The 24557-nt window shown below is 46.5% G+C and overlaps 2 protein-coding genes across 3 annotated transcripts in view; both read right to left on the bottom strand.

Annotated features, from left to right (window-relative positions):
* pcgf6 (polycomb group ring finger 6) overlaps positions 1 to 8367 on the bottom strand; it is a 50006-nt gene extending 41639 nt beyond the window's left edge. Inside the window, exons 1-10 of one of the 2 annotated variants that reach the window (XR_014631144.1) lie at positions 8140 to 8367; positions 6306 to 6405; positions 5827 to 5923; positions 5404 to 5459; positions 5165 to 5224; positions 4879 to 4993; positions 3588 to 3615; positions 3394 to 3492; positions 2999 to 3085; positions 1132 to 1539 (exon numbers count right to left, since the gene is read on the bottom strand). Coding sequence is in view for 1 of the 2 variants with exons in the window: in XM_084460841.1 (XP_084316967.1) it covers positions 1480 to 1539; positions 2999 to 3085; positions 3394 to 3492; positions 3588 to 3615; positions 4879 to 4993; positions 5165 to 5224; positions 5404 to 5459; positions 5827 to 5923; positions 6306 to 6405; positions 8140 to 8325 (888 nt within the window). In the remaining variant the exon portion in view is untranslated. Of the gene's footprint in view, positions 1 to 197; positions 1540 to 2998; positions 3086 to 3393; positions 3493 to 3587; positions 3616 to 4878; positions 4994 to 5164; positions 5225 to 5403; positions 5460 to 5826; positions 5924 to 6305; positions 6406 to 8139 lie in introns of those variants that run through there. The other variant, XM_084460841.1, reaches the window with a different exon arrangement.
* Positions 8368 to 11977: 3610 nt separating this feature from the next.
* LOC311327735 (RING finger protein 122) lies at positions 11978 to 22729 on the bottom strand. Its single transcript, XM_084460825.1, has 6 exons — positions 22103 to 22729; positions 18340 to 18478; positions 17525 to 17567; positions 15966 to 16007; positions 14639 to 14721; positions 11978 to 12220 (listed from the first exon to the last, which is right to left on the bottom strand). The coding sequence occupies exons 2-6, from the start codon at positions 18447 to 18449 to the stop codon at positions 12100 to 12102; spliced, it is 399 nt and encodes a 132-aa protein (XP_084316951.1). The 5' UTR covers positions 18450 to 18478; positions 22103 to 22729; the 3' UTR covers positions 11978 to 12099.
* Between the last annotated feature and the right edge of the window lie 1828 nt (positions 22730 to 24557).

Below are 24557 nucleotides of genomic sequence, written 5' to 3'. Positions count from 1 at the left end.
ATCAATAGAATGAACAGAAGTTTCTCTCTTATAACAAGGAAGAACAAAAGAGTAGGGCGTGGCCACATTCAATTAGTACTCATCATGACCATTATCATCATCATCATCCTCAACATCATCGTCCCCTTCATCGTCAACAACCAATTACCTGAGTAATTGAGTGATTAGGTAACCAGGACAAGTTAACGGTAGGAGATCTTAAGCTGAGGAGGATGATGATGATAATGGTCATGATGAGTCCTAATTGAATGTGGCCACACCCTACTCTTTCGTTCTTCCTTCCTCTTTTGGCCTTGGTCTTGCATCTTCTTGAGGAGATGTCTTCAAGGTGGGGGAGTGGCCCCTCCAGGGTCACCTGACCCTACTGCGTAGCCTGGTGGGCGTGTCTGATACTACACAGACAGCAGGGGTGATGACACCAGCGTCCGCTGCCTCTCTGACTGTGGCAAGTTACGCAAAAGAGAACTAGCCAGCATTTCAATCTCAAACTACAGAACTGGGTAATATGTTTAATATCTTGCAAAGTATGTGGAACAGGCACCTACATTTTAAAAATGTATCTTGCTTTCCAGTCAGCCTTTCTGATAGTGGCTTCTCATTTATTTCCCTTCTGCACAAATAGGACTGACTCGTACGTGAGGTGGCTAAGAGGACAAAACTGGCCAGGTCAAAGGTCACGCAAAGGTCACACCCTGATGAAGGCAGCATATCTGCAGAAACGGTTATTTTTGCATCAGAGCTTCCAGCGTGCAGCGACCCAATTTTTCACATACATTTTTGTTGGCCGGCATGTCATCACCACAGGTGTGTGCTGCGCTTACTCACACGCACACACACGCACGCACACACACAAACACGCGCACACACACACTCAGGACCACAACCAGTCAAGTGCAGGACACAGCTATATTCAAACCTGAACTTCAAATGAACCTGAATTAAGTGAGTACAACAGACAACTATTGACATTGCATAGATTGTATTTATGTTAATATAATCACGTACTCAAACGGCCTGTAATAAAAACTGTACCCTATTGTATCAAACCCTTACTATCAAACTACAGTCTCTGTATAAATTCCCTTCAAATATAACCTGGATATCAAAGAGCTGATCAGGAAAACCGAACACATGGAACAATCAATTCTTCAAACAATCATACATTAACAAATGACACATTCATCCCCGAAGCAGACTGTAGCAAAACCAGGAGTCTTTGGTAGAAGTATTACGACAGGCCCTTTTTCTTCTTCTTCACATCAACGAAAAAAATCAGTGAGATTGAAATCACATCAATCTCACTGAATTCAAAACTCTAACTTAAACCACACTTAACACAACAAAAACATCACTGGGTTTAGAAACGAGAGCGTTGGCTGAAAGGACAGGCTGATCTTCTGAGGTAGTCGTTCTCAGTTCCTTCGTCAGGCATCAGTAGTAATGAGGAGATCAGATCCTGGGTCTCTCGGCCAGTAGGAGTCAGTATTCTAGCTTCTGGGCCGGCAGGACCAGTCCAAAGTGAAGCACCAGAAGACCGTCCTGAGAGAGGACACAGCAAAACACAGACGAGCAGCTTCACACTCAGGAGACTGGAGACTAGGGAGACGGTAGTGGACTGGGTCTAGACTAGGGAGACGGTAGTGGACTGGGTCTGGAGACTAGTGAGACGGTAGTGGACTGGGTCTAGACTAGTGAGACGGTAGTGGACTGGGTCTGGAGACTAGTGAGACGGTAGTGGACTGGGTCTGGAGACTAGTGAGACGGTAGTGGACTGGGTCTAGACTAGGGGACGGTAGTGGACTGGGTCTAGACTAGTGAGACGGTAGTGGACTGGGTCTAGACTAGGGAGACGGTAGTGGACTGGGTCTAGACTAGTGAGACGGTAGTGGACTGGGTCTAGACTAGGGAGACGGTAGTGGACTGGGTCTAGACTAGTGAGACGGTAGTGGACTGGGTCTAGACTAGTGAGACGGTAGTGGACTGGGTCTAGTGAGACGGTAGTGGACTGGGTCTAGACTAGTGAGACAGTAGTGGACTGGGTGTAGACTAGTGAGACGGTAGTGGACTGGGTGTAGACTAGTGAGACGGTAGTGGACTGGGTCTAGACTAGGGAGACGGTAGTGGACTGGGTCTAGACTAGTGAGACGGTAGTGGACTGGGTCTAGACTAGTGAGACGGTAGTGGACTGGGTCTAGACTAGGGAGACGGTAGTGGACTGGGTCTAGACTAGTGAGATGGTAGTGGACTGGGTCTAGACTAGTGAGACAGTAGTGGACTGGGTCTAGACTAGTGAGACGGTAGTGGACTGGGTCTAGACTAGGGAGACGGTAGTGGACTGGGTCTAGACTAGTGAGACGGTAGTGGACTGGGTCTAGACTAGTGAGAGGGTAGTGGACTGGGTCTAGACTAGTGAGACGGTAGTGGACTGGGTCTAGACTAGTGAGACGGTAGTGGACTGGGTCTAGACTAGTGAGACGGTAGTGGACTGGGTCTAGACTAGTGAGACGGTAGTGGACTGGGTCTAGACTAGTGAGAGGGTAGTGGACTGGGTCTAGACTAGTGAGACGGTAGTGGACTGGAGACTAGTGAGACGGTAGTGGACTGGGTCTAGACTAGGGGACGGTAGTGGACTGGGTCTAGACTAGTGAGACGGTAGTGGACTGGGTCTAGACTAGGGGACGGTAGTGGACTGGGTCTAGACTAGGGAGACGGTAGTGGACTGGGTCTAGACTAGTGAGACGGTAGTGGACTGGGTCTAGACTAGGGGACGGTAGTGGACTGGGTCTAGACTAGTGAGACGGTAGTGGACTGGGTCTAGACTAGGGAGACGGTAGTGGACTGGGTCTAGACTAGTGAGACGGTAGTGGACTGGGTCTAGACTAGTGAGACGGTAGTGGACTGGGTCTAGACTAGGGAGACGGTAGTGGACTGGGTCTAGACTAGGGAGACGGTAGTGGACTGGGTCTAGACTAGTGAGACGGTAGGACACTGGTCTCACCTGTAGGGCTCTCTTTCCCATGGAGCTCTGGACCTCTCTCAGTGACTGGTAGCGGTCTAGGAGGTGGTCTCCACACACCACATCAACCTGCAACACACACAGCATGATACAGTACCACTGCCACGCCAGTGTGACATCATATCAGAGCGACGCGGCTGGGCGCAGCTGAAGATCACGCCACAGTGTGACATCATATCAGAGCGACGCGGGTGGGCGCAGCTGAAGACCACGCCACAGTGTGACATCATATCAGAGCGACGCGGGTGGGCGCAGCTGAAGACCACGCCACAGTGTGACATCATATCAGAGCGACGCGGGTGGGCGCAGCTGAAGACCACGCCTTGGTCGGACTTGGTTCCCCTGGTTGCTATTCCGTCCAGGCTCCTCCCACGTACCTGGCAGGCGGGACCGAGCTCCATCTTCCTCCTGATGAAGAGTTCGACATGGCGGACCGTGGCGGCGCCCGACACGCGCACATAGCGCCTCTCCAGCGGCTAGGCAGGGATGACAGCAGCGTTAACGCAAATAAGAACGCTTTAGCTACGACGTGGTCGTTGGTTCAATTGAGGAGCTTATTTGAAGTTATTACCTTGTAGTTGTCAATGCCTTCTTCCGCTCTAGAAAACAAAACAAATGTATCTTATTTTTTATTTAAGCTTTATTTAACCAGGAAAGGGGGTCTCGTTTTACTAGAGAGTCCTGGTCCTGCCAAGACCGGCAGCAGCACTGCTACAGGCTTACAACATAAAACAGTTTAAACATTTACACACAATCGTCCAGATGAATGATCCTTTATGAATGTGTTACTGTATGAGTGAATGTAATATCACCCTACTAACTCCAGCCTGAACATGTAATATCACCCTACTAACTCCAGCCTGAACATGTAATATCACCCTACTAACCTGAACATGTAATATCACCCTACTAACCTGAACATGTAATATCACCCTACTAACTCCAGCCTGAACATGTAATATCACCCTACTAACTCCAGCCTGAACATGTCATATCACCCTACTAACTCCAGCCTGAACATGTAATATCACCCTACTAACCTGAACATGTAATATCACCCTACTAACCTGAACATGTAATATCACCCTACTAACTCCAGCCTGAACATGTCATATCACCCTACTAACCTGAACATGTAATATCACCCTACTAACTCCAGCCTGAACATGTAATATCACCCTACTAACTCCAGCCTGAACATGTAATATCACCCTACTAACTCCAGCCTGAACATGTCATATCACCCTACTAACTCCAGCCTGAACATGTAATATCACCCCACTAACTCCAGCCTGAACATGTGATATCACCCTACTAACTCCAGCCTGAACATGTAATATCACCCTACTAACTCCAGCCTGAACATGTAATATCACCCTACTAACCTGAACATGTAATATCACCCTACTAACTCCAGCCTGAACATGTAATATCACCCTACTAACTCCAGCCTGAACATGTGATATCACCCTACTAACCTGAACATGTAATATCACCCTACTAACTCCAGCCTGAACATGTAATATCACCCTACTAACCTGAACATGTAATATCACCCTACTAACTCCAGCCTGAACATGTAATATCACCCTACTAACTCCAGCCTGAACATGTAATATCACCCTACTAACTCCAGCCTGAACATGTAATATCACCCTACTAACTCCAGCCTGAACATGTAATATCACCCTACTAACTCCAGACTGAACATGTAATATCACCCTACTAACTCCAGCCTGAACATGTAATATCACCCTACTAACTCCAGCCTGAACATGTAATATCACCCTACTAACTCCAGCCTGAACATGTAATATCACCCTACTAACTCCAGCCTGAACATGTGATATCATGGTTCTCACCCTACGAACTCCAGCAGCAGGGACACGTCCAGCTCGGGGGGCATGGTGAACACAGACTGAGGGAGCAGCTCTTTCCTGGGCTTCTTCAGCACGGGGACCATGGGTGACGCTACCACTGCGCACAAAACACCAGAGCGTCAGATATCTGTTTGTTCACAAACCAGACACGATACGGCAGATGGGCTCTACCAGACGTTCACACGCCGGAATAATCCACCCCGGAGTCTCAAAATGAATAACAAAGAGAAACAACTTGAGTGAAATGTGTCCTCTCACTCTCTCTCACCTGGTTTGGGCACCTCTAGTCCCCTCAGCTTGTAGAAATCCACCATCCGCGCTCTCTCCGCTGGTGATTCGTACAGGGAAGGTCAGAGGTCAGGGTTCAGATAAAAAGACAAGGCTGTGGCATCCGTACATTCACTTTCCAACTCTAAATATTTGACAAATTAAATGAAAACCCCAACCATCAAATAAAAAGAAGGAGGGTGAGATTATAACGATTAGGTTACTATTAAAATGACTTACTTTCTTCAAGAAATGGCAGCATTTTGTAAACAATGTCCTGCAGCTGCCGGTCCGGTCTGTGGGGAACGGAGCACAGCGCCACGACAACATGAACGGGCATAACGGAGTCTATGAACTCTAACGAGGGGTCAGTGGGCCAGATATGCAGATTTTGTGCTTGTGCTCTCCTGCTCTTAACCCATCCCTACGTCCTCCGGAAGCTGGGATTGACCCGGGGACCTTGCGATCCTCCCGAGCTACGCGCCGCCCAGACAACATTAAAGTGACAACATGCAGAAACGTGCTCTTGGTACAACCTTCATCTCACACACTATGACTATAAAACCTTCAGTAATAAGAAGTGAGGCTGTGCTTGTTTGCTGTACTGAACTGACGCTGACAGCGTATTATCTTCATCGTAAATAAACAAATAAATAATCCTACCTGATATTGTACAGCGGCTGTGTCTGGTGCACAACTATACCACAGTTGGGACACCTGTTACTGTGGAAAAAGTGCTTCACTATGCAGCTTTTACAGACTGGGGAAAAAAAGAAAAGAATGGGTCAATCTTTAAGGCAAATGAAATTCGGACAATATTTAAGAAAGGTTTTGATGATGATGTCTGTTCAGCCCACTGAGCAAAGACACGTCTAAAAGACGTCTTTTAGATGTCTTTTTTGGACGTCCAAAGACATCCAATTAGGAGCCAGAATGAATGTTTTGTTTAGATGTTCAGATATTGAACCCGTTTTGCACGTCCACAGACGTCTTAGAGGGGTCCAAGCCAGACATTTGAATATTGAGGGGTCCAGCAGACGTACAAATGGGGTTCTGGACCGACGGACGTTATTAAGACATGATCTGAACGTCTACCTGACGTTGTGTGTTTGCAGGGAGGGGTCGGGGGTGCTGTAACTCACAGGTGTGAAGGCACTCTGTTATGGTGGTGGCGTCTATGAGGAAGCCACAGCAGAGGGAACAGCGAATGTAGGGGAAGAACTGGTTCAGAGGGAGTTTGGGCTGTGAGGAAGAATAAGTCCAAACATCGACAAATGAATATGATGACACTGCCTATATCAAGGACACAGTCACTCATGATTGGTTGGGAGATGTAGATGAGGATCACTCATGATTGGATGGGAGATGTAGATGAGGATCACTCATGATTGGATGGGAGATGTAGATGAGGATCACTCATGATTGGATGGGAGATGTAGATGAGGATCACTCATGATTGGATGGGAGATGAGGATCACTCATGATTGGATGGGAGATGTAGATGAGGATCACTCATGATTGGATGGGAGATGAGGATCACTCGTGATTGGATGGGAGATGTAGATGAGGATCACTCATGATTGGATGGGAGATGAGGATCACTCGTGATTGGATGGGAGATGAGGATCACTCATGATTGGATGGGAGATGTAGATGAGGATCACTCATGATTGGATGGGAGATGAGGATCACTCGTGATTGGATGGGAGATGTAGATGAGGATCACTCATGATTGGATGGGAGATGAGGATCACTCATGATTGGATGGGAGATGTAGATGAGGATCACTCATGATTGGATGGGAGATGTAGATGAGGATCACTCATGATTGGATATGTAGATGAGGATCACTCATGATTGGATGGGAGATGTAGATGAGGATCACTCATGATTGGATGGGAGATGTAGATGAGGATCACTCATGATTGGATGGGAGATGTAGATGAGGATCACTCATGATTGGATGGGAGATGTAGATGAGGATCACTCATGATTGGATGGGATATGTAGATGAGGATCACTCATGATTGGGTGGGAGATGTAGATGAGGATCACTCATGATTGGATGGGAGATGTAGATGAGGATCACTCATGATTGGATGGGAGATGTAGATGAGGATCACTCATGATTGGATGGGAGATGTAGATGAGGATCACTCATGATTGGATGGGAGATGAGGATCACTCATGATTGGATGGGAGATGTAGATGAGGATCACTCATGATTGGATGGGAGATGTAGATGAGGATCACTCATGATTGGATGGGAGATGTAGATGAGGATCACTCATGATTGGATGGGAGATGAGGATCACTCATGATTGGATGGGAGATGTAGATGAGGATCACTCATGATTGGATGGGAGATGTAGATGAGGATCACTCATGATTGGATGGGAGATGTAGATGAGGATCACTCATGATTGGATGGGAGATGAGGATCACTCATGATTGGATGGGAGATGTAGATGAGGATCACTCATGATTGGATGGGAGATGTAGATGAGGATCACTCATGATTGGATGGGAGATGTAGATGAGGATCACTCATGATTGGATGGGAGATGAGGATCACTCGTGATTGGATGGGAGATGTAGATGAGGATCACTCATGATTGGATGGGATCTGAGGATCACTCATGATTGGATGGGATATGTAGATGAGGATCAAACTGATATAATTGACAGACTGATTACCGTGGATCATAAAAAGCCAGTTTGCAAACCTTATAATGTCTAGCTGCGTGCAAAGGACTGGAATGAGGAACTGATTAATGCTGATAAGTTACTTTAAGGACTAATAAGTTACTTTAAGGACTAATAAGTTACTTTAAGGACTAATAAGTTACTTTAAGGACTAATAAGTTACTTTAAGGACTAGCAATAATTCCAGTGCACCACGGTTTATATCAATTGAATGTTATATTATATTCTATCACAGCAGGATTAAACCTAACAACACTGACATATACATACTTCATCCTCTGAATCCGTGTCGCTTGTATTGGCGAGGTCGCTGCTGGAGCTGTGCCGGCTGTCCCTGGTGCTGGAGCTCTGCCGGTTGTCTCTGGTGCTGGAGCTCTGCCGGTTGTCTCTGGTGCTGGAGCTGTGCCGGCTGTCTCTGGGGTTAGGGTTCGGTCCCGTCGGCTTCTCCTCCTCCATGGTCTCGGAAATTCAGTAACGAGCTGAGAAAAGCAGGGGTGGTCGAGGTCAACACTGACTTCCGGGTTGTGGAGGGACTGGGTATGAAGTTAGCTAACTAGCTCACTAGCTAACTGGCTAACTAGCTAACTGGCTAACAAGCTAACTGGCTAACTGTCTAACTAGCTAACTGTCTAACTAGCTAACTGTCTAACTAGCTAACTGTCTAACTAGCTAACTGTCTAACTAGCCAACTAGCTAACTAGCTAACTGGCTAACTAGCTAACTGGCTAACTAGATAACTGGCTAACTGGCTAACTGGCTAACAAGCTAACTGGCTAACTAGCTAACTAGCTAACTGTCTAACTAGCTAACTAGCTAACTGTCTAACTGGCTAACTAGCTAACTGTCTAACTAGCCAACTAGCTAACTAGCTAACTGTCTAACTAGCTAACTGGCTAACTAGCTAACTGTCTAACTAGCTAACTGGCCAACTAGCTAACTGGCTAACTAGCTAACTGGCTAACTAGCTAACGAGCTAACTAGCCAACTAGCTAACAAGCCAACTAGCTAACAAGCTAACTAGCCAACTAGCTAACAAGCTAACTAGCCAACTAGCTAACAAGCTAACTAGCCAACTAGCTAACTTACGCTGCCTCAGTCACGTGACAAACAAACACCGTTCAAAGACGTATCCAAATGCTTTTTCCACCATTATAACTGTTCTTCAACGACATGTTAAGTCTAAAATAAAGCCTTTTTTAAACCTCGAACTAGTAAAGTTGTTTGTTTGACTTTAAACCGTCGACTTTAGCCCCGTTGCTATCAGGTTGCTATGGCCGGGTTTCCCTCGAGCTTCAGCCGTGGACGTTACTTCCGGGATGGGTGACGAAAATTGCGGCAAAGTGGACAGCCAATGAGAACGCTGGGGGAGGGGCCAGGCAGGGCGAGCTTATAAAAAGGGGTGGTGGCTTAAAGGGGAAGGACATAGAAGTGATAACTATTAACTATAACTATTAACTATTAACTATTAACTATTAACTATTAACTATTAACTATTAACTATATATATAACTGTTCTATTAATACATCCATGGTGATTAACACTCGGGCTACTTTTTGGGGACAATCAAAGATTAAATTGGTCAAATCATAAAAACCTCACTTCTTACTGAAGGTTTTGATGGCATCATAGTCTGTGAGATGAAGACTGGATTTACATATTTAATTTAATTCGTACAGGGAAGGTCAGAGGTCAGGGTTCAGATGAAAAGACACAAGGCTGTGGCATCCGTACATTCACTTTCCAATTCTAAATATTTGACAAATTAAATGAAAACCCCAACCATCAAATATAAATGCATATTTAATGCATTAGTCTCGCATAACCAGACCTATCTCCACTATATTTTAGTGCCAGTGCTGCAGAAAAGTCTGTCTGCACCCCCTTATCATTATGGGATAGAGGGGGAAAACATAATTTCTTTAAACGAATCACAATCGTCATGGGCGACACTAAGCTTGTTTTTCCCTGGTGCACTGTGAGACAGACTACCATCTTTATGAAAACTTAATTTACACAAAGAATTAACAATCTTTCATCATGAGCATAATCATACTCTTCTCAAAACCATTATTCCGGTTCACTGTGACTGCAGTGACATGTTGTAGTAATAGCTTTTGTCCACCAGGGAGCGCACCAGCCATGTCCACATCAGATACCAGCTGAGGTTTTTATCTGTTCAGGCTAGTTACTGTACTTTGCTCTCTTGTTGCAACTCTCAGACTCATAACTGTTTCCCCCTGACTGTAACGTGAACGCCTTAGGTTCAGCCATGGGCGTCGGAACCATTATAAGTGAGTGGGGACAAGTCCCACTCACTTTTTAGGTCCAATAATATTGGACACACCCACGTATACCATTGTTTTCTGCACTTATCTACTCAAATTCAGTACATACATTTCATGTACTGAAATATTGAGTGACTCAGTGTGTGAGGACACTTTTTTTCTCTTTTTTTTTTACCAGCATGTACCATTTTTTTTGTCACTATTTCACTTGGACCCCCCCGGTAGTAGCCTACACTTGGTTTGCTCCACGACCCTCGCCTGGGGCTTAGAGCTGTGACCTCACCTGGACAGTGTTAATGATAAAGGTGGGGGTGGGGCTGTCTCCAGGTGTGTAGCCTGGACTATGGTCTAGGATGGCGGGGTGTGTGTGTGTGTGTGTGTGTGTGTGTGCGTTACACAGTGCTGAGACATGCCTGGTGGGACATCCCCAAATATCCCAGCAGCGAGTCTGAGCAGAACAGCATTCCTCCCCTCATCTCTGGAGTACAGGCCTGTTCAAGACTCTTAGTTTAACCCTCATCTAGGGCCGGCTGTAGCTCAGTTGGTAGAGCGGGTCGTTCACTGATCGAAGGGTCAGCGGTTTGAATCCCAGCTCCGACTGTCCACATGTCGAAGTGTCCTTGAGCAAGACACCTAACCCCAAATTGCTCCCAATGAGCAGGTTAGCACCTTGCATGGCAGCTGCCGCCATTGGTGTGTGAATGTGTGTGTGGATGGGTGAATGAGAGGCCATTGTAAAACGCTTTGAGTGCCGCTAAGGTGGAAAAGCGTTATATAAGTGCAGTCCATTTTACATTGCGGGCTATAGTCTAAAGCGTTACCCAACCCAACTACAACATCACAAGGTTGTCCGCTTGGCAGAGCTAGTAGTAGCCATTACTATGTAAGAGTGGCATCCGTGGAATCCAAATAAAGAGGCCTTTTGTTAGATTGTCTGTCTTCCATCAGGTCACGACCTGCTTCTGCGTCCAGCTGCACTTTATGTAAGAAAGGCGCTAGGAAGTGTGTCGACATGCTGCTTTCAGTAATAGTGCTTCTTTCTCAGAAAGGGGAAATCATTCTCAAATTAAATATTCTATCAAACAATTCTAGACTCCTTTTGGTTCAGATAACGTTCAGATGCCATTAATGCTGCAAAGTGCTGAGAAATATGTTAAGATGTTGTTTTTTTTAGGCATTTCTGCTTTATTATATATTGGACAGTATAGAGATGGGCAGGAAAGGTGGTACTATAGTACTGTAAGGCCATTTCAATATATCAGTGTATCCATGTATCAGAATGTATAGAGAAATCCACGGGTGCTTCTCACTCCATAAAGAGACCAAAAAAAGCCCAAATATAAAAATAATCACCCAAATATAGAACAAACAATTAGCTTTCAACCTCACTGAACACAAACACTTTATTCAAAACCAGTTATAATACAAAAACAACTCTTAGAAATAACTTAAAGACTATGTATACATTTTATTAATGTTATTTAGTGACAGGGTCAAGAGACCCTGTCATAGCTGGACACCTTATAGGCTTGTGACACCAGCTGTGGGCGTGGCATGTGGGGGGGTCTCCTCCAATCAGGGCCCAAGTTACTTAGCCCATTCACCAATCAGGGGGGGCTATCTTCACTTGGCTCGGGTGACATGGGATGGAGGATAGTTACTGTTATGGGACAGCATCCCAGTCCTTTGTTAGTTTGTCCTCCTAGTTGGTGTTGACTTCGGCGCACCTACGGTATACACACATGCCTTCCGATTGGTCGCTACGAAGGGTGGGCGTGTCTCTGGGGGCGGGGGGGGGGGGGTTGTTTTGGCTGAATGGGGTGACGGAGTCTGGGAGAATCAGGGTGGGAGTTCCGGGTTGTTCTGTGGACGGGGGTGGTGGGCCCCCGGGCTGAAGAGCACTCTTGGGGGTCGAGGTGCAGCGGTGGGGCTCCCCCTCTCCTCTCACACCTCCAGGGGGCCCGGGGGCCCCTCGGCCGCCTGGGGGGGGTCCGGTGGCAGGCGGCAGATGGGCTTGTTGCACATGGGGCAGACGCTGCGGATCTCCAGCCACTTCAGCAGACACCTGGGGGGGGAGGGAGGAGGCAGAGGACACGGCGTGGCCGTCATGTGCTGTTTACTCACAGGGAGAGAGAGAGGGAGGGAGAGAGAGAGAGAGAGAGAGAGAGAGGGAGAGAGAGAGAGAGAGAGGGAGAGAGGGAGGGAGGGAGAGAGAGAGAGAGAAAGGGAGGGAGAGAGAGAGGGAGAGAAAGAGAGGGAGGGAGAGAGAGAGGGAGAGAGAGGGAGGGAGAGAGAAGGCGAGAAAGAGAGAGAGAGAGAGAGGGAGAGAAAGAGAGAGGGAGGGAGAGACAGGGAGAGAAAGGGAGGGAGAGAGAGAGGGAGAGAGAGAGAGAGAGAGGGAGAGAGAGAGGGAGGGAGAGAGAGAGGGCGAGAAAGAGAGAGGCAGGGAGAGAGAGAGAGAGAGGGAGGGAGAGAGAGAGGGCGAGAAAGAGAGAGGCAGGGAGAGAGAGAGAGAGAGGGAGGGAGAGAGAGAGAGAGAGAGAGAGAGACTTGTAACCACCCTGCATGTATTTGTGCTGTATACACTAGGGGTGTGTGCAGATAGCTGTTTACATGACTACAAGGTGCAGCTTCTGCTAGTTGGTCAGGAAATACTAGTCGGTTAAAAGATTTAAATAAATATATAAGAAAAAAAAAAGAAAAAAACTATTTGAATAAAACTATTTAAATTATCAAAGTCACTGTGCCAGCTTGCAAATCGCTACCTCGGTGTGCCTGTGTGACCTCAGGGCGAGATGAGCACGTTTTTTCATCTTATTCTGGATGGCCTCAAGTCCTGTGCCCCCAGAACACGCCGACATGTTGACTTCTCTGAGCAAGAACGTCTGAGTAACCTACCCTGGTCCCTGGTCCCTGGTCCCTGTCATGGGCTACTGTGATTAACCTACCCTGGTCCCTGGTCCCTGCCATGGGCTACTGTGAGTAACCTACCCTGGTCCCTGGTCCCTGGTCCCTGCCATGGGCTACTGTGAGTAACCTACCCTGGTCCCTGGTCCCTGGTCCCTGCCATGGGCTACTGTGAGTAACCTACCCTGGTCCCTGGTCCCTGCCATGGGCTACTGTGAGTAACCTACCCTGGTCCCTGGTCCCTGCCATGGGCTACTGTGAGTAACCTACCCTGGTCCCTGGTCCCTGCCATGGGCTACTGTGAGTAACCTACCCTGGTCCCTGTCATGGGCTACTGTGAGTAACCTACCCTGGTCCCTGGTCCCTGGTCCCTGCCATGGGCTACTGTGAGTAACCCACCCTGGTCCCTGGTCACCTGCCATGGGCTACTGTGAGTAACCTACCCTGGTCCCTGCCATGGGCTACTGTGAGTAACCTACCCTGGTCCCTGGTCCCTGCCATGGGCTACTGTGCAAATCACGTGTGCTCTGCACTGTCCTAGTCAGTTGTAGAGAGTGCTTACTTGTTGTATAGAGTACTTGTTGTATACAATACTTGTTGTATAGAGTATTTACTTGTTGCATAGAACACTTGTATAGAGTATTTACTTGTTATATAGAGAACTTACTTGTTGTATAGAGTACTTGTATAGAGTGCTTACTTGTGATATAGAGTACTTGTTGTATAGAGTACTTGTATAGAGTGCTTACTTGTTGTATAGAGTACTTGTATAGAGTGCTTACTTGTTGTATAGCGTGCTTGTATGGAGTGCTTACTTGTTGTGGAAGGCGTGTGAGCAGGGGCACACTCCCAGCTCGTCTTGTTGTATAGAGTACTTGTATAGAGTGCTTGTATAGAGTGCTTACTTGTTGTATAGAGTACTTGTATAGAGTATTTACTTGTTGTATGGAGTACTTGTATAGAGTACTTGTTGTATAGCGTGCTTGTATAGAGTGCTTACTTGTTGTATAGAGTACTTGTTGTATAGAGTACTTGTTGTATAGAGTACTTGTTGTATAGAGTGCTTACTTGTTGTATAGAGTACTTGTTGTATAGAGTGCTTACTTGTTGTATAGAGTGCTTACTTGTTGTATAGAGTACTTGTTGTATAGAGTGCTTACTTGTTGTATAGAGTACTTGTTGTATAGAGTACTTGTTGTATAGAGTGCTTACTTGTTGTATAGAGTACTTGTTGTATAGAGTACTTGTTGTATAGAGTGTTTACTTGTTGTATAGAGTGTTTACTTGTTGTATAGAGTACTTGTATAGAGTGCTTACTTGTTGTATAGAGTGCTTGTTGTATAGAGTACTTGTATAGAGTGCTTACTTGTTGTATAGAGTACTTGTTGTATAGAGTGCTTGTTGTATAGAGTACTTGTTGTATAGAGTGCTTGTTGTATAGAGTGCTTACTTGTTGTATAGAGTACTTGTTGTATAGAGTGCTTGTTGTATAGAGTACTTGTATAGAGTGCTTGTTGTATAGAGTGCTTGTTGTATAGAGTGCTTGTTGTATAGAGTGCTTGTCTAGAGAGCTTACTTGTTGTGGAAGGCGTGTGAGCAGGGGCACACCCCCAGCTCATCTCTGCTCTGGAACTCTTCCAAACACACGGCACAGGTCTGCTGCAACACAGGAGAGACCACGTCATCACCCTCGCAGAGAGACCACACCAGCCCTTCACCCTGTCATCACCCTCGCAGGAGAGACCACGTCATCACCCTCGCAGGAGAGACCACACCAGCCCTTCACCCCGTCATCACCCTCACCCTTACTGATAACAGGAGAGACCACGTCATCACCCTCGCAGGAGAGACCACACCAGCCCTTCACCCCGTCATCACCCTCACCCTTACTGATAACAGGAGAGACCACGTCATCACCCTCGCAGGAGAGACCACGTCATCACCCTCGCAGGAGAGACCACGCCAGCCCTTCACCCCGTCATCACCCTCACCCTTACTGATAACAGGAGAGACCACGTCATCACCCTCGCAGGAGAGACCACACCAGCCCTTCACCCTGTCATCACCCTCTCACCCTTACTGATAACAGGAGAGACCACGTCATCACCCTCGCAGAAGAGACCAACCCAGCCCTTCACCCTGTCATCACCCTCACCCTTACTGATAACAGGAGAGACCACGTCATCACCCTCGCAGGAGACCAACCCAGCCCTTCACCCTGTCATCACCCTCAGCCTTACTCATAACAGGAGAGACCACGTCATCACCCTCGCCCTTACCGATAGTGTCACCCTCTCATTCCTTCTCAATCATCCCCCCAACTTCACTCAGTCACAATCCTCACCCCCTCATTCACGACAATAATCACGTATCAGATTATTCTCCTCGAATACTGATTATGTTTATCCTGCTCCCACGCTCTTCTGTCTAAATGCCATGCGTAACATTTAAGCGTCGTCACAATTCTCTCCCTCATGACGGTTAAAGGAGAATGCTTGTTTTTGACAACCTGGACCTTATTTACGACATACATAAATATGTATGTCACGTTTCGCGGCAGAAAATAGATTTTTAGAAGCTGCATTCTCGTTGCCCCGATCACCGCCATTACATGGATATACTGGCTCGCGCTGGATTTTAAATTTCTTCTACATGCCTCCGAACTACACCAAAGTGATCTCGGTGAGTCAAACGTCTTATAATATGTCGTAAATAAGGTCCAGGTTGTCAAAAACGAGCATTGTCCTTTAACACACTACCCCAGTGAGGGCAACGCCACGCGGGGTCAGAAAGAGTTTGAGACGGCATAAGCGGTCAGTAGAAACACTGTCCCCTGCTACCATGGTAAGTATTCGCCGGGCAGAAGGTAGTTTGTTTACAAACGAACAAAGAAATCAACTTACTCCCAGAAGGCTCAGCTTCTTCCCAGCTCCTTTCAAAACGACCTGAAGACAAAGATGCATTCATGACACGTTCGAATCCTTGCATTCGCGACACGTTGAATTCTTTGAATTCTTGACTTACTGTAAAAGGGCAACACTGAATTTTGACCATGTCTCTGACGTTGGCTCGAATATGATAATTATTTTTGATAGGCTGAAGTTTCAGCCATTCAGCGTTCTTCAAAATCAAACATAGTAGAACACAAGACCTGCTATATAGTATAGACCACACCCCCTAGACCTGGTATAGTATAGATCACACCCTCACACATCTATAGACCTGGTGTAGTATAGACTACACCCTCACACATCTATAGACCTGGTATAGTATAGACTACACCCTAACACATCTATAGACCTGGTATAGTATAGACTACACCCTAACACATCTATAGACCTGGTATAGACTACACCCTAACACATCTATAGACCTGGTATAGTATAGACTACACCCTAACACATCTATAGACCTGGTATAGACTACACCCTAACACATCTATAGACCTGGTATAGTATAGACTACACCCTAACACATCTATAGACCTGGTATAGACTACACCCTAACACATCTATAGACCTGGTATAGTATAGACCACACCCTACTAACACATCTATAGACCTGGTATAGTATAGACTACACCCTACTAACACATCTATAGACCTGGTATAGTATAGACTACACCCTAACACATCTATAGACCTGGTATAGTATAGACTACACCCTCACACATCTATAGACCTGGTATAGTATAGACTACACCCTAACACATCTATAGACCTGGTATAGTATAGACTACACCCTAACACATCTATAGACCTGGTATAGTATAGACTACACCCTAACACATCTATAGACCTGGTATAGTATAGACTACACCCTAACACATCTATAGACCTGGTATAGTATAGACCACACCCTAACACATCTATAGACCTGGTATAGTATAGACCACACCCTCACACATCTATAGACCTGGTATTGTATAGGAACACATATAGTGATTAGACAGTCATGCTCTAGGGCAGGCGTTCCCAAACTGTGAGGCGGGGCCTCCCCTGGGGGGCCCCAAAGAAATTCAGGGGAGGTGCGGAGGGATGGTTAGAAAAAATATATAAAAAAAGAAAGAAAAGGAAAAACATGTTTTTTATTTTTGAAATGTCTATGGTTTTTATGAATGAAACGTGATTTTAAAGGTCAAAAGATCGAAATAAATAATGGGAGAGATGTATACTAAATGTGTGGATAGTGCAGAGAGAGTCTCCCCCCGCAGGCAATGGATGTATTGTGCGAAAACGTCATAACGTTAACTAGCAACATGTGCCACCGAGCTAACTTAGCTGTGTAACGTTATGGGCTAGCTAACGCTGCCTTGCAAAATGGACAAATTTGGGGGGTTGGGGGGGCGCGGGTGTGTCACTGTTTTCAGAGGGGAGGCCCACATTGATGGAGTTTGGGAACCCATGATCTAGGGTGAATATTCAGTCGGAACACAGTGACGGGTGCGGCAACGTCAAATTACCTCATTGTAGCCATATTGTTCTCGTGTGCCTTGTCTCCTTAACCTGTAAAACATAAAATCACTTGAAATACATAGACGTTTTTTAAAAGAGAGAGCGGCATATCTTCACACAACTAGTGTAAAGTCCAATCCTCTACACTGAAAGTGTCCCACAGACATCCATTTTGTATCCCTAGTATCTACAGGTGTATGTTTATTAGGTTTTGAAGTCCCTTAAAGGTACCCAATGTAGTTTTTGACCACTAGTATGCGCTCTAGAGCAAATTTGAGAAGGTCTGAAAATCGCGTACTACGTCATTGCGTCAATACGCGGAGCACATAATAGTGACGTTTCACACATCTTTGTTGTTTTCAAAACATTAGCGAAATATCATTTTGCGAAGAAATCACAAGGTAGAAAAGACATTCAAGTGATTCAACATGTTTATTAGACTACAAGGAACCATATAATCGAGGAATTTCGAAAATAAACAAAGAACTGATCGTTTTGATTCACGTTTCGTTGGGTACCTTTAACTGCTGTATATCTATCCGGGACATGTCCCAACACGCCCCTATGCAGTATGAAGACTTACTAGCTCGCTCTGGAATCTACACCCGTGCCAAACTCCAGCCACAGCCCAAGTCTACAGCTGTTACAGACGTTACTTCTCCCCAAATTGGTAATAAAATAATACGCCAGATTTGGCCTAGAAGGCCTGAAAAGGCTACAGTATAGAAACCCCAGGGACAGTGAATGGAGCACGCCGTGAGCTAGCATGTAACCATGGTGTAGCGTCGTTGTTGTTGTCGTTGTTGTTGTTGGCGTACTGTACCTGAAGAGGTAGCAGCAGAAGATGAGGCTGAGCATGAAGATGAAGAGGCCGATGCCCAGGATGATGACGTAGAGGTTGAGGGGGAGGTGGTAGATGTCCTCGGAGGTCATCGTGCAGTAGGGGTCACGACTCTGCGATCCTAGACCACAGAGGAGAAGATACAGACTCGACTGAAGTCGTACACAAGAAGAAGAAATTCTCAAGAATGAGGTCATTGTTGATTGATGGTGGGTATGAACGTAATGTGAAGCTGACGCGGTGTGTGTGCGTCTGGGTTCCCAACACAGTGGGTGCTGTACATGTGAGGTATTTACATGTGTAAACATGAGGCCTGTCAAAGCTGGAATTGAAACCGGCCGCGTGCTGCTTTACCAGCGGTACAGTAAGTCCTTTTCATTTCGGGAACGTGTTTTACATGAGGCGTTTTACATGCGTGGCATCTGGAAACATGCATTGTCATTCACAAGGGACACACAGGATGTTTTCATGAAGGCAGTTGAAAAGCTAATTGGAATTTACAATTAGCGGTATTAGCATAAATGTTTTGCATACTTGACTGTGGGAGTGGGTTCCTCTGCCTCGCACTGGATTCATCTGTCTTTCTATCTCTTTGTGTGATGAGTGCTGAGCCTGTGTGTGTGTGTGTGTGTGTGTGTGTTCTGGAGGCTACTGTAAGGCATTCTGCAGCCTCTCATTTCACACACTGTATCAATCACACACTGCCGCCATTGTTTAGTTGCCTTGACTTGAATGAACTTTTCACAAAGTACTGAATTACTTCAGCTTTAAGTCAGATGTCAGTGGGAGCGTGTGTGTGTGTGTGTGTTAGACCGTCTCCCAGCGTTAGACCAGGGCGGCGGTTTGTGTGTGTGTTCAGCGCAGCCAGCTCGGTAATATATATCCATGGCCTTTCAAGGACTCTTGTCACTTGATCACGAGAGAGACTTTCGCAACATTCCGTTCCTCGCAGGCTAATCTGTCGCTAAGCTCTTCCACAGCCGAGGGTCACGGGGACGAGAAACGCCCCGTTTCTCCCACAAATCAAAGTGCTAAAAATGTAATTACGACCAATTTATTGTCAGATTGGAATGCTTTGTGTATGTTTTTCAGACGGAGAAGTGAGTCAGTGATTGAGTGAGTGAGTGTCTGTCTGTCACTATAGGAAAACAAGCACTTGGGTACAGTAAGGTACAGTAGTACTAGTCTGTGAGCCAGTTGGGTTGGTCGCTGTCATCCGAGGGGAATGATGATCATAGTGATTTTTGGCAGGTATACATCTCTACAGTACAAATAAAGCTTTGATTGATTGATTGATTGATTGATTGATACAGTTAGACAATATGATAGCATCGCACCAGTGGTAGCTTTATATGTGCTGCTATGCATTTTATAATACTACCATCAAATAAATGTTGCCCATGGCCTGGAGGTAGGAGGAAGCTATTCTTTTCATCGCCTCGGCTAGTACCAGTTTTAAACTGGATGCGAGTATTCCCAGAATCCTCCCTCTTAAGTACCTTGTATTTTTAGTGTGCTGTATCTTGCACTTTGCCTTCAGCACTAGATGATGCTCTTAGACACTTGTTTTAGAAAGGAGATGCACTTGTGAGTTTTGCTAAGTAGTAGTACACCGACTTCCTATGTTAAATGCAATTATTGTAAGTCGCTTTGGATAAAAGCATCTGCTAAATGACTGTAATGTAAATGTTATTAGTTAGCTACAGGGAGCCAGTGAAGACGATGGAGAAGGGCAGTTGTGTGGGAGACCTTGGGGTGGTTGAACACCAGGCGAGCAGCAGCTTTCTGGACAAGTTCCAGGGGTTTAATGGCTGACCTCGTGACCCCAGTAAGGAGGGAGTTGCAGTAGTCCAGGCGGGAGATGACCAGGGCCTGGATGAGCACCTGCGCTGTTTCGTCAGTGAGGAAAGGCTGAATCCTCCTGATGTTGTAGAGCAGGAATCTGCAAGAGCGTGTGACGGATGTGACGTGTGCGGAGAACGACAGTTGGTCGTCCAGGGTCACACCCAGATTCCTCACAGTCCGAGTCGGCGTCACCAGTGTCGTCAACGGTGATGGCCAGGTCCCGGTGCGGACAGCCCTTCCCCGGGAGGAACAGCAGCTCAGTCTCGTCCAGGTTGAGCCTGAGGTGACGTGTCGCCATCCACTCCGAGACGTCAGCCAAGCACCCAGCTAAGCGTGTCTTCACTTGTCAGAGGGGGAATGAGCCGTAGTTGATTTGGTATGGAGATATGAGCACTACATTCACTCATATCACATGGATGGAATGGCCAGGGAGTTACAGTCATCTCACACAGTTACCGTTAAAACTCACCTCTTCAACATGACTTTTGACCTCTAGCTTCCGTTTCTTAATGTTGCGTGTCTCTGTCTACCATGTTTGTCTCTTGTCTGTTTTTGCCCCTATGTAAAGCGACCTTGGGTTTTATGAAAGGCGCTATATAAATGAAAGTTATTATTATTATTATCTCCTGGCTAATGACTGATCTGAAGTCTGATTTATGATCTTGTTGAAATTAACCTAACCTTAACCTCCCTCTCAATGCAGTTTTAAAACAAAAATGCATTAGTGTGTGCATGTGGCATAGATGATACAAAAGTTATGCTATACCTCATACTTACAATATATTTCGGTTATTGAATTCCATTAAACATTCCTTCAAATCTCTCTATGTAAACATGGTATTCATTATTTAGGTTATGTACAGAGGAAACTTTTGTGTTGCATCTTTCATGAAAACAGAAGTACATCATGTGTACTGTGTTGTCACTGCCAGTAACAGATAACATTTGTAGAGATACTAATTGTAACAACCTTTCAGAAACACACACAGTGTGAACATTATTCCCACCGATTTTCAAAGAGAAAGGGTGAATAATAAGAGCGAAGCATCGGTTTGAAGCAGAAAGCCTTATTCTGTTCTATGTATAGTTTTGAAGTGTGTATTTTGGCTCGGGGTTATAAACTGAGTGATCACACAGAAAACCGCCACAGCTGCAATGCTATCACATATTTTAGCACTAGGGGTGCATACCTTGCCAAAAATCACTATGAGATAGCAACAGTGGCCCAAATTTGGGGTCCTGGCTCACGGACTAAAAAGGTTGTAGCCAAGGAACAACTTTCCATCCATCACTGGCGCTAGTATGGGAGATAAAACTAGCCTGTTGGTCAAATGTCACAGGAAAGCAGCTCTTCCCAGTTGAAAAGGATATTCTCTGGTGTGTGAGGTGCAGGTCAGGAGGTCAGCTTCACCTTCTCTGTCTGGGGGGTGGGGGGTGGTAGTGTTTGGGTGAGGGAGGGGGCAGCTGTAATCTTAGCAGGATGTTAGTAAATCATTGATAGTGGACCGCTAAAGGTAGGCCACTGTGAACGCTGGCGTTCTAAGGTGTTTAGCGGAGTTAAAGGGAAAGACATCTGCTTAAAAACGCTGGAAAAGAGACAGCGCCATTTGTTTTTTCTAACCTTTCCAACTGAAATCATTTCAAATACTTTTCGATGTTGCCAAGAAGCAAGGCACTATTCTCAAGAATTCAAACAACTCATGGACACTCTAAATAGACTCAAGGTAACAGGCTACTTAAGAAGTAGCCTACTGACTCAGGTCGGATGAATGTACCAGGAAAATGACTCGGCCTGACATGTAGGCTATAGTGGGTGATGACTGTCTTGTCTGGTCGGGTCGTACTGTACCCACTAACAAACAATAGCATACATAGGTGCAACAATCGAATGCATACTCACGGTCTCACCACTGGACATAGGCGCATGAAACCAACCTCCAGTCATCCAAGGACTTAAGAGGAGTCTGGGAATGGAGGTCAATGTTTGGGGTCACGACCTCTTACGATGGCTGGTCTGGGAGGTCACGGTCGTCCCTTTTGTCCCGTCTGGGCTACCGTCAGATCAAGAGGGCTGGGATCTGATCGAGAGTCATTAGATTCCACCTATTCAGAATCCGCACTGTCAAATTAATAGATCAATAAATCAATGGTCGATGATGGATTTGTTGGTTGTGGACAGTTATGGTTTGGTAATTCTCAGTTCTCCAGTGAAAGGTCAACCATGGTTGCAATCCATGCAGTCCAATTGAAAATAATGACAATCAAAGCAAAAATTGGATCTTGAAAGGGTTCAATAACAAGATTTCATGCTTTGCAGTAATAGATTTACTCCCAAAACACAAAGACATCCAGTTGATCTAACCTCCTTTCGATTTTTTGAGCTGGGCCTCCAATCCTTGTGGGTTCGTCTACTGCCACGTCAATGTCATTCAGCAGGAAAGAAAATATAAATATATAAATATATAAAAATAGTCCAAAAACCAAAACACAGAGAAGACAGAGGAGCTGCACCTCAACTGAGCGATGTCTGCTTTGTCTCCTTTTCAAAACATTGTCACAAGGCTGACACCCCCCCTCCCCAACCCTCCCTGTCCACTCTCTCCTCCTCCTACCTCAGATGATCCTTGTCTCTCTCCTCCTACCCCAGATGATCCTCTACTTCAGTCTCTCTTTCCTCCACAGCTGTGAACAGACGCGAAACAAAAGAACGGAGCGGTAACCGCGTCCCTACCGCACTGCCGCGCGTTAACCGCGTCCCTACCGCACTGCCGCGCGTTAACCGCGTCCCTACCGCACTGTCGCGCGTTAGCCGCTCACATCGGTTCCGCACCTCCTCCTCTCTTCCGTTCCCACAAAAAAACACGTTATACTCGAGAAATAAACCGTTTAATAAACCGTTTACTGGTCAGAGTCCGGACAGACGGTCCATCCTCCGTTTTTAAACTCGTTGTCTCTCTCTCTCTCTCTCTCTCTCGGCTGGTTCTCCAGCACTCAGTTTGTAAACAGATATGTTCTCATGTGATTCGCTGTCTGCATCACGACTCTGCTTTCACCCGCCCCCTCCCTCCTCTCTCTCTCTCTCCCCCTCCCTCCTCTCTCTCTCCCTCTCTCTCTCTCCCTCCCTCCCTCCTTCCTCTCTCACCCCCTCCCTCCTTCCTTCCTCTCTCACCCCCTCCCTCCCTCCTTCCTCTCTCACCCCCTCCCTCCCTCCTTCCTCTCTCACCCCCTCCCTCCCTCCTTCCTCTCACCCCCTCCCTCCTTCCTTCCTCTCTCTCTCCTTCCTCTCTCACCCCCTCCCTCCCTCCTTCCTCTCTCACCCCCTCCCTCCCTCCTTCCTCTCTCACCCCCTCCCTCCCTCCTTCCTCTCACCCCCTCCCTCCCTCCTTCCTCTCTCACCCCCTCCCTCCCTCCTTCCTCTCTCACCCCCTCCCTCCCTCCTTCCTCTCTCACCCCCTCCCTCCTTCCTTCCTCTCTCACCCCCTCCCTCCCTCCTTCCTCTCTCACCCCCTCCCTCCTTCCTTCCTCTCTCACCCCCTCCCTCCCTCCTTCCTCTCTCACCCCCTCCCTCCTTCCTTCCTCTCACCCCCTCCCTCCTTCCTCCCTCTCTCACTCTCTCTCTCTCTCTCTCTCTCTCTCTCCCTCTCTCTCTCTCCCTCTCTCTCTCTCTCTCCCTCTCTCTCTCTCTCTCTCTCTCCCTCTCTCTCTCGCTCTCGCTCTCCCTCTCTCTCTCTCTCTCTCTCTCCCTCTCTCCCTCTCGCTCTCCGTCACCTTCCTTCTCCCTCCTCCTTCTCCCTCCTCCCTCTCCCCCCACTCTCCAGCTGCAAGCAGAGGGCAGGCAGACAGGCAGACTACATGTCAGACAGCTACAGACACGGATATAGCGACAGACAGGTAGACGGAGATAGAGACAGTGAAAGTCAGACAGACAGGTAAAGGTGGGTTGGCCTACGCGCCTGCGCACACACGTTGGATAGACAGCAAGCCAGAGAAAGGTTGCTGCGTCCCTCTGCTGGCGGGTGGGCGGAAGTGCAGGGTGTTGACTCCATTCGGGGTACTTGTGGAATCATTAGACAGATGAAAATAAGGGTGACAAAAGCACATTTGAATAAATTAAAATGTCTCTTTCTTTCTTCCATATTAGATCTGCACTCACCTTCAAGAGACGGAGCAAGGAAGCATCTCTAGAGCATTTAAACACAGCCTTACAAGTAAATACTCTATGGGTATGAAAGTTTACTTAAAAAAAAAAGGCCTATTACCTCTGGTCAACTTTCACAGTTTCAGAATAAAATAATTTAAAAAAGCACTCATTGCAAAAAAATAAATGCATATTTATTGGGGGGTTTCAGAGACAT

This window comes from Borostomias antarcticus (assembly GCF_949987555.1).
Source record: "Borostomias antarcticus genome assembly, chromosome: 34".
Classification (NCBI taxonomy): domain Eukaryota; kingdom Metazoa; phylum Chordata; class Actinopteri; order Stomiiformes; family Stomiidae; genus Borostomias; species Borostomias antarcticus.
This window is presented reverse-complemented; position numbering and strand designations above follow the sequence as displayed.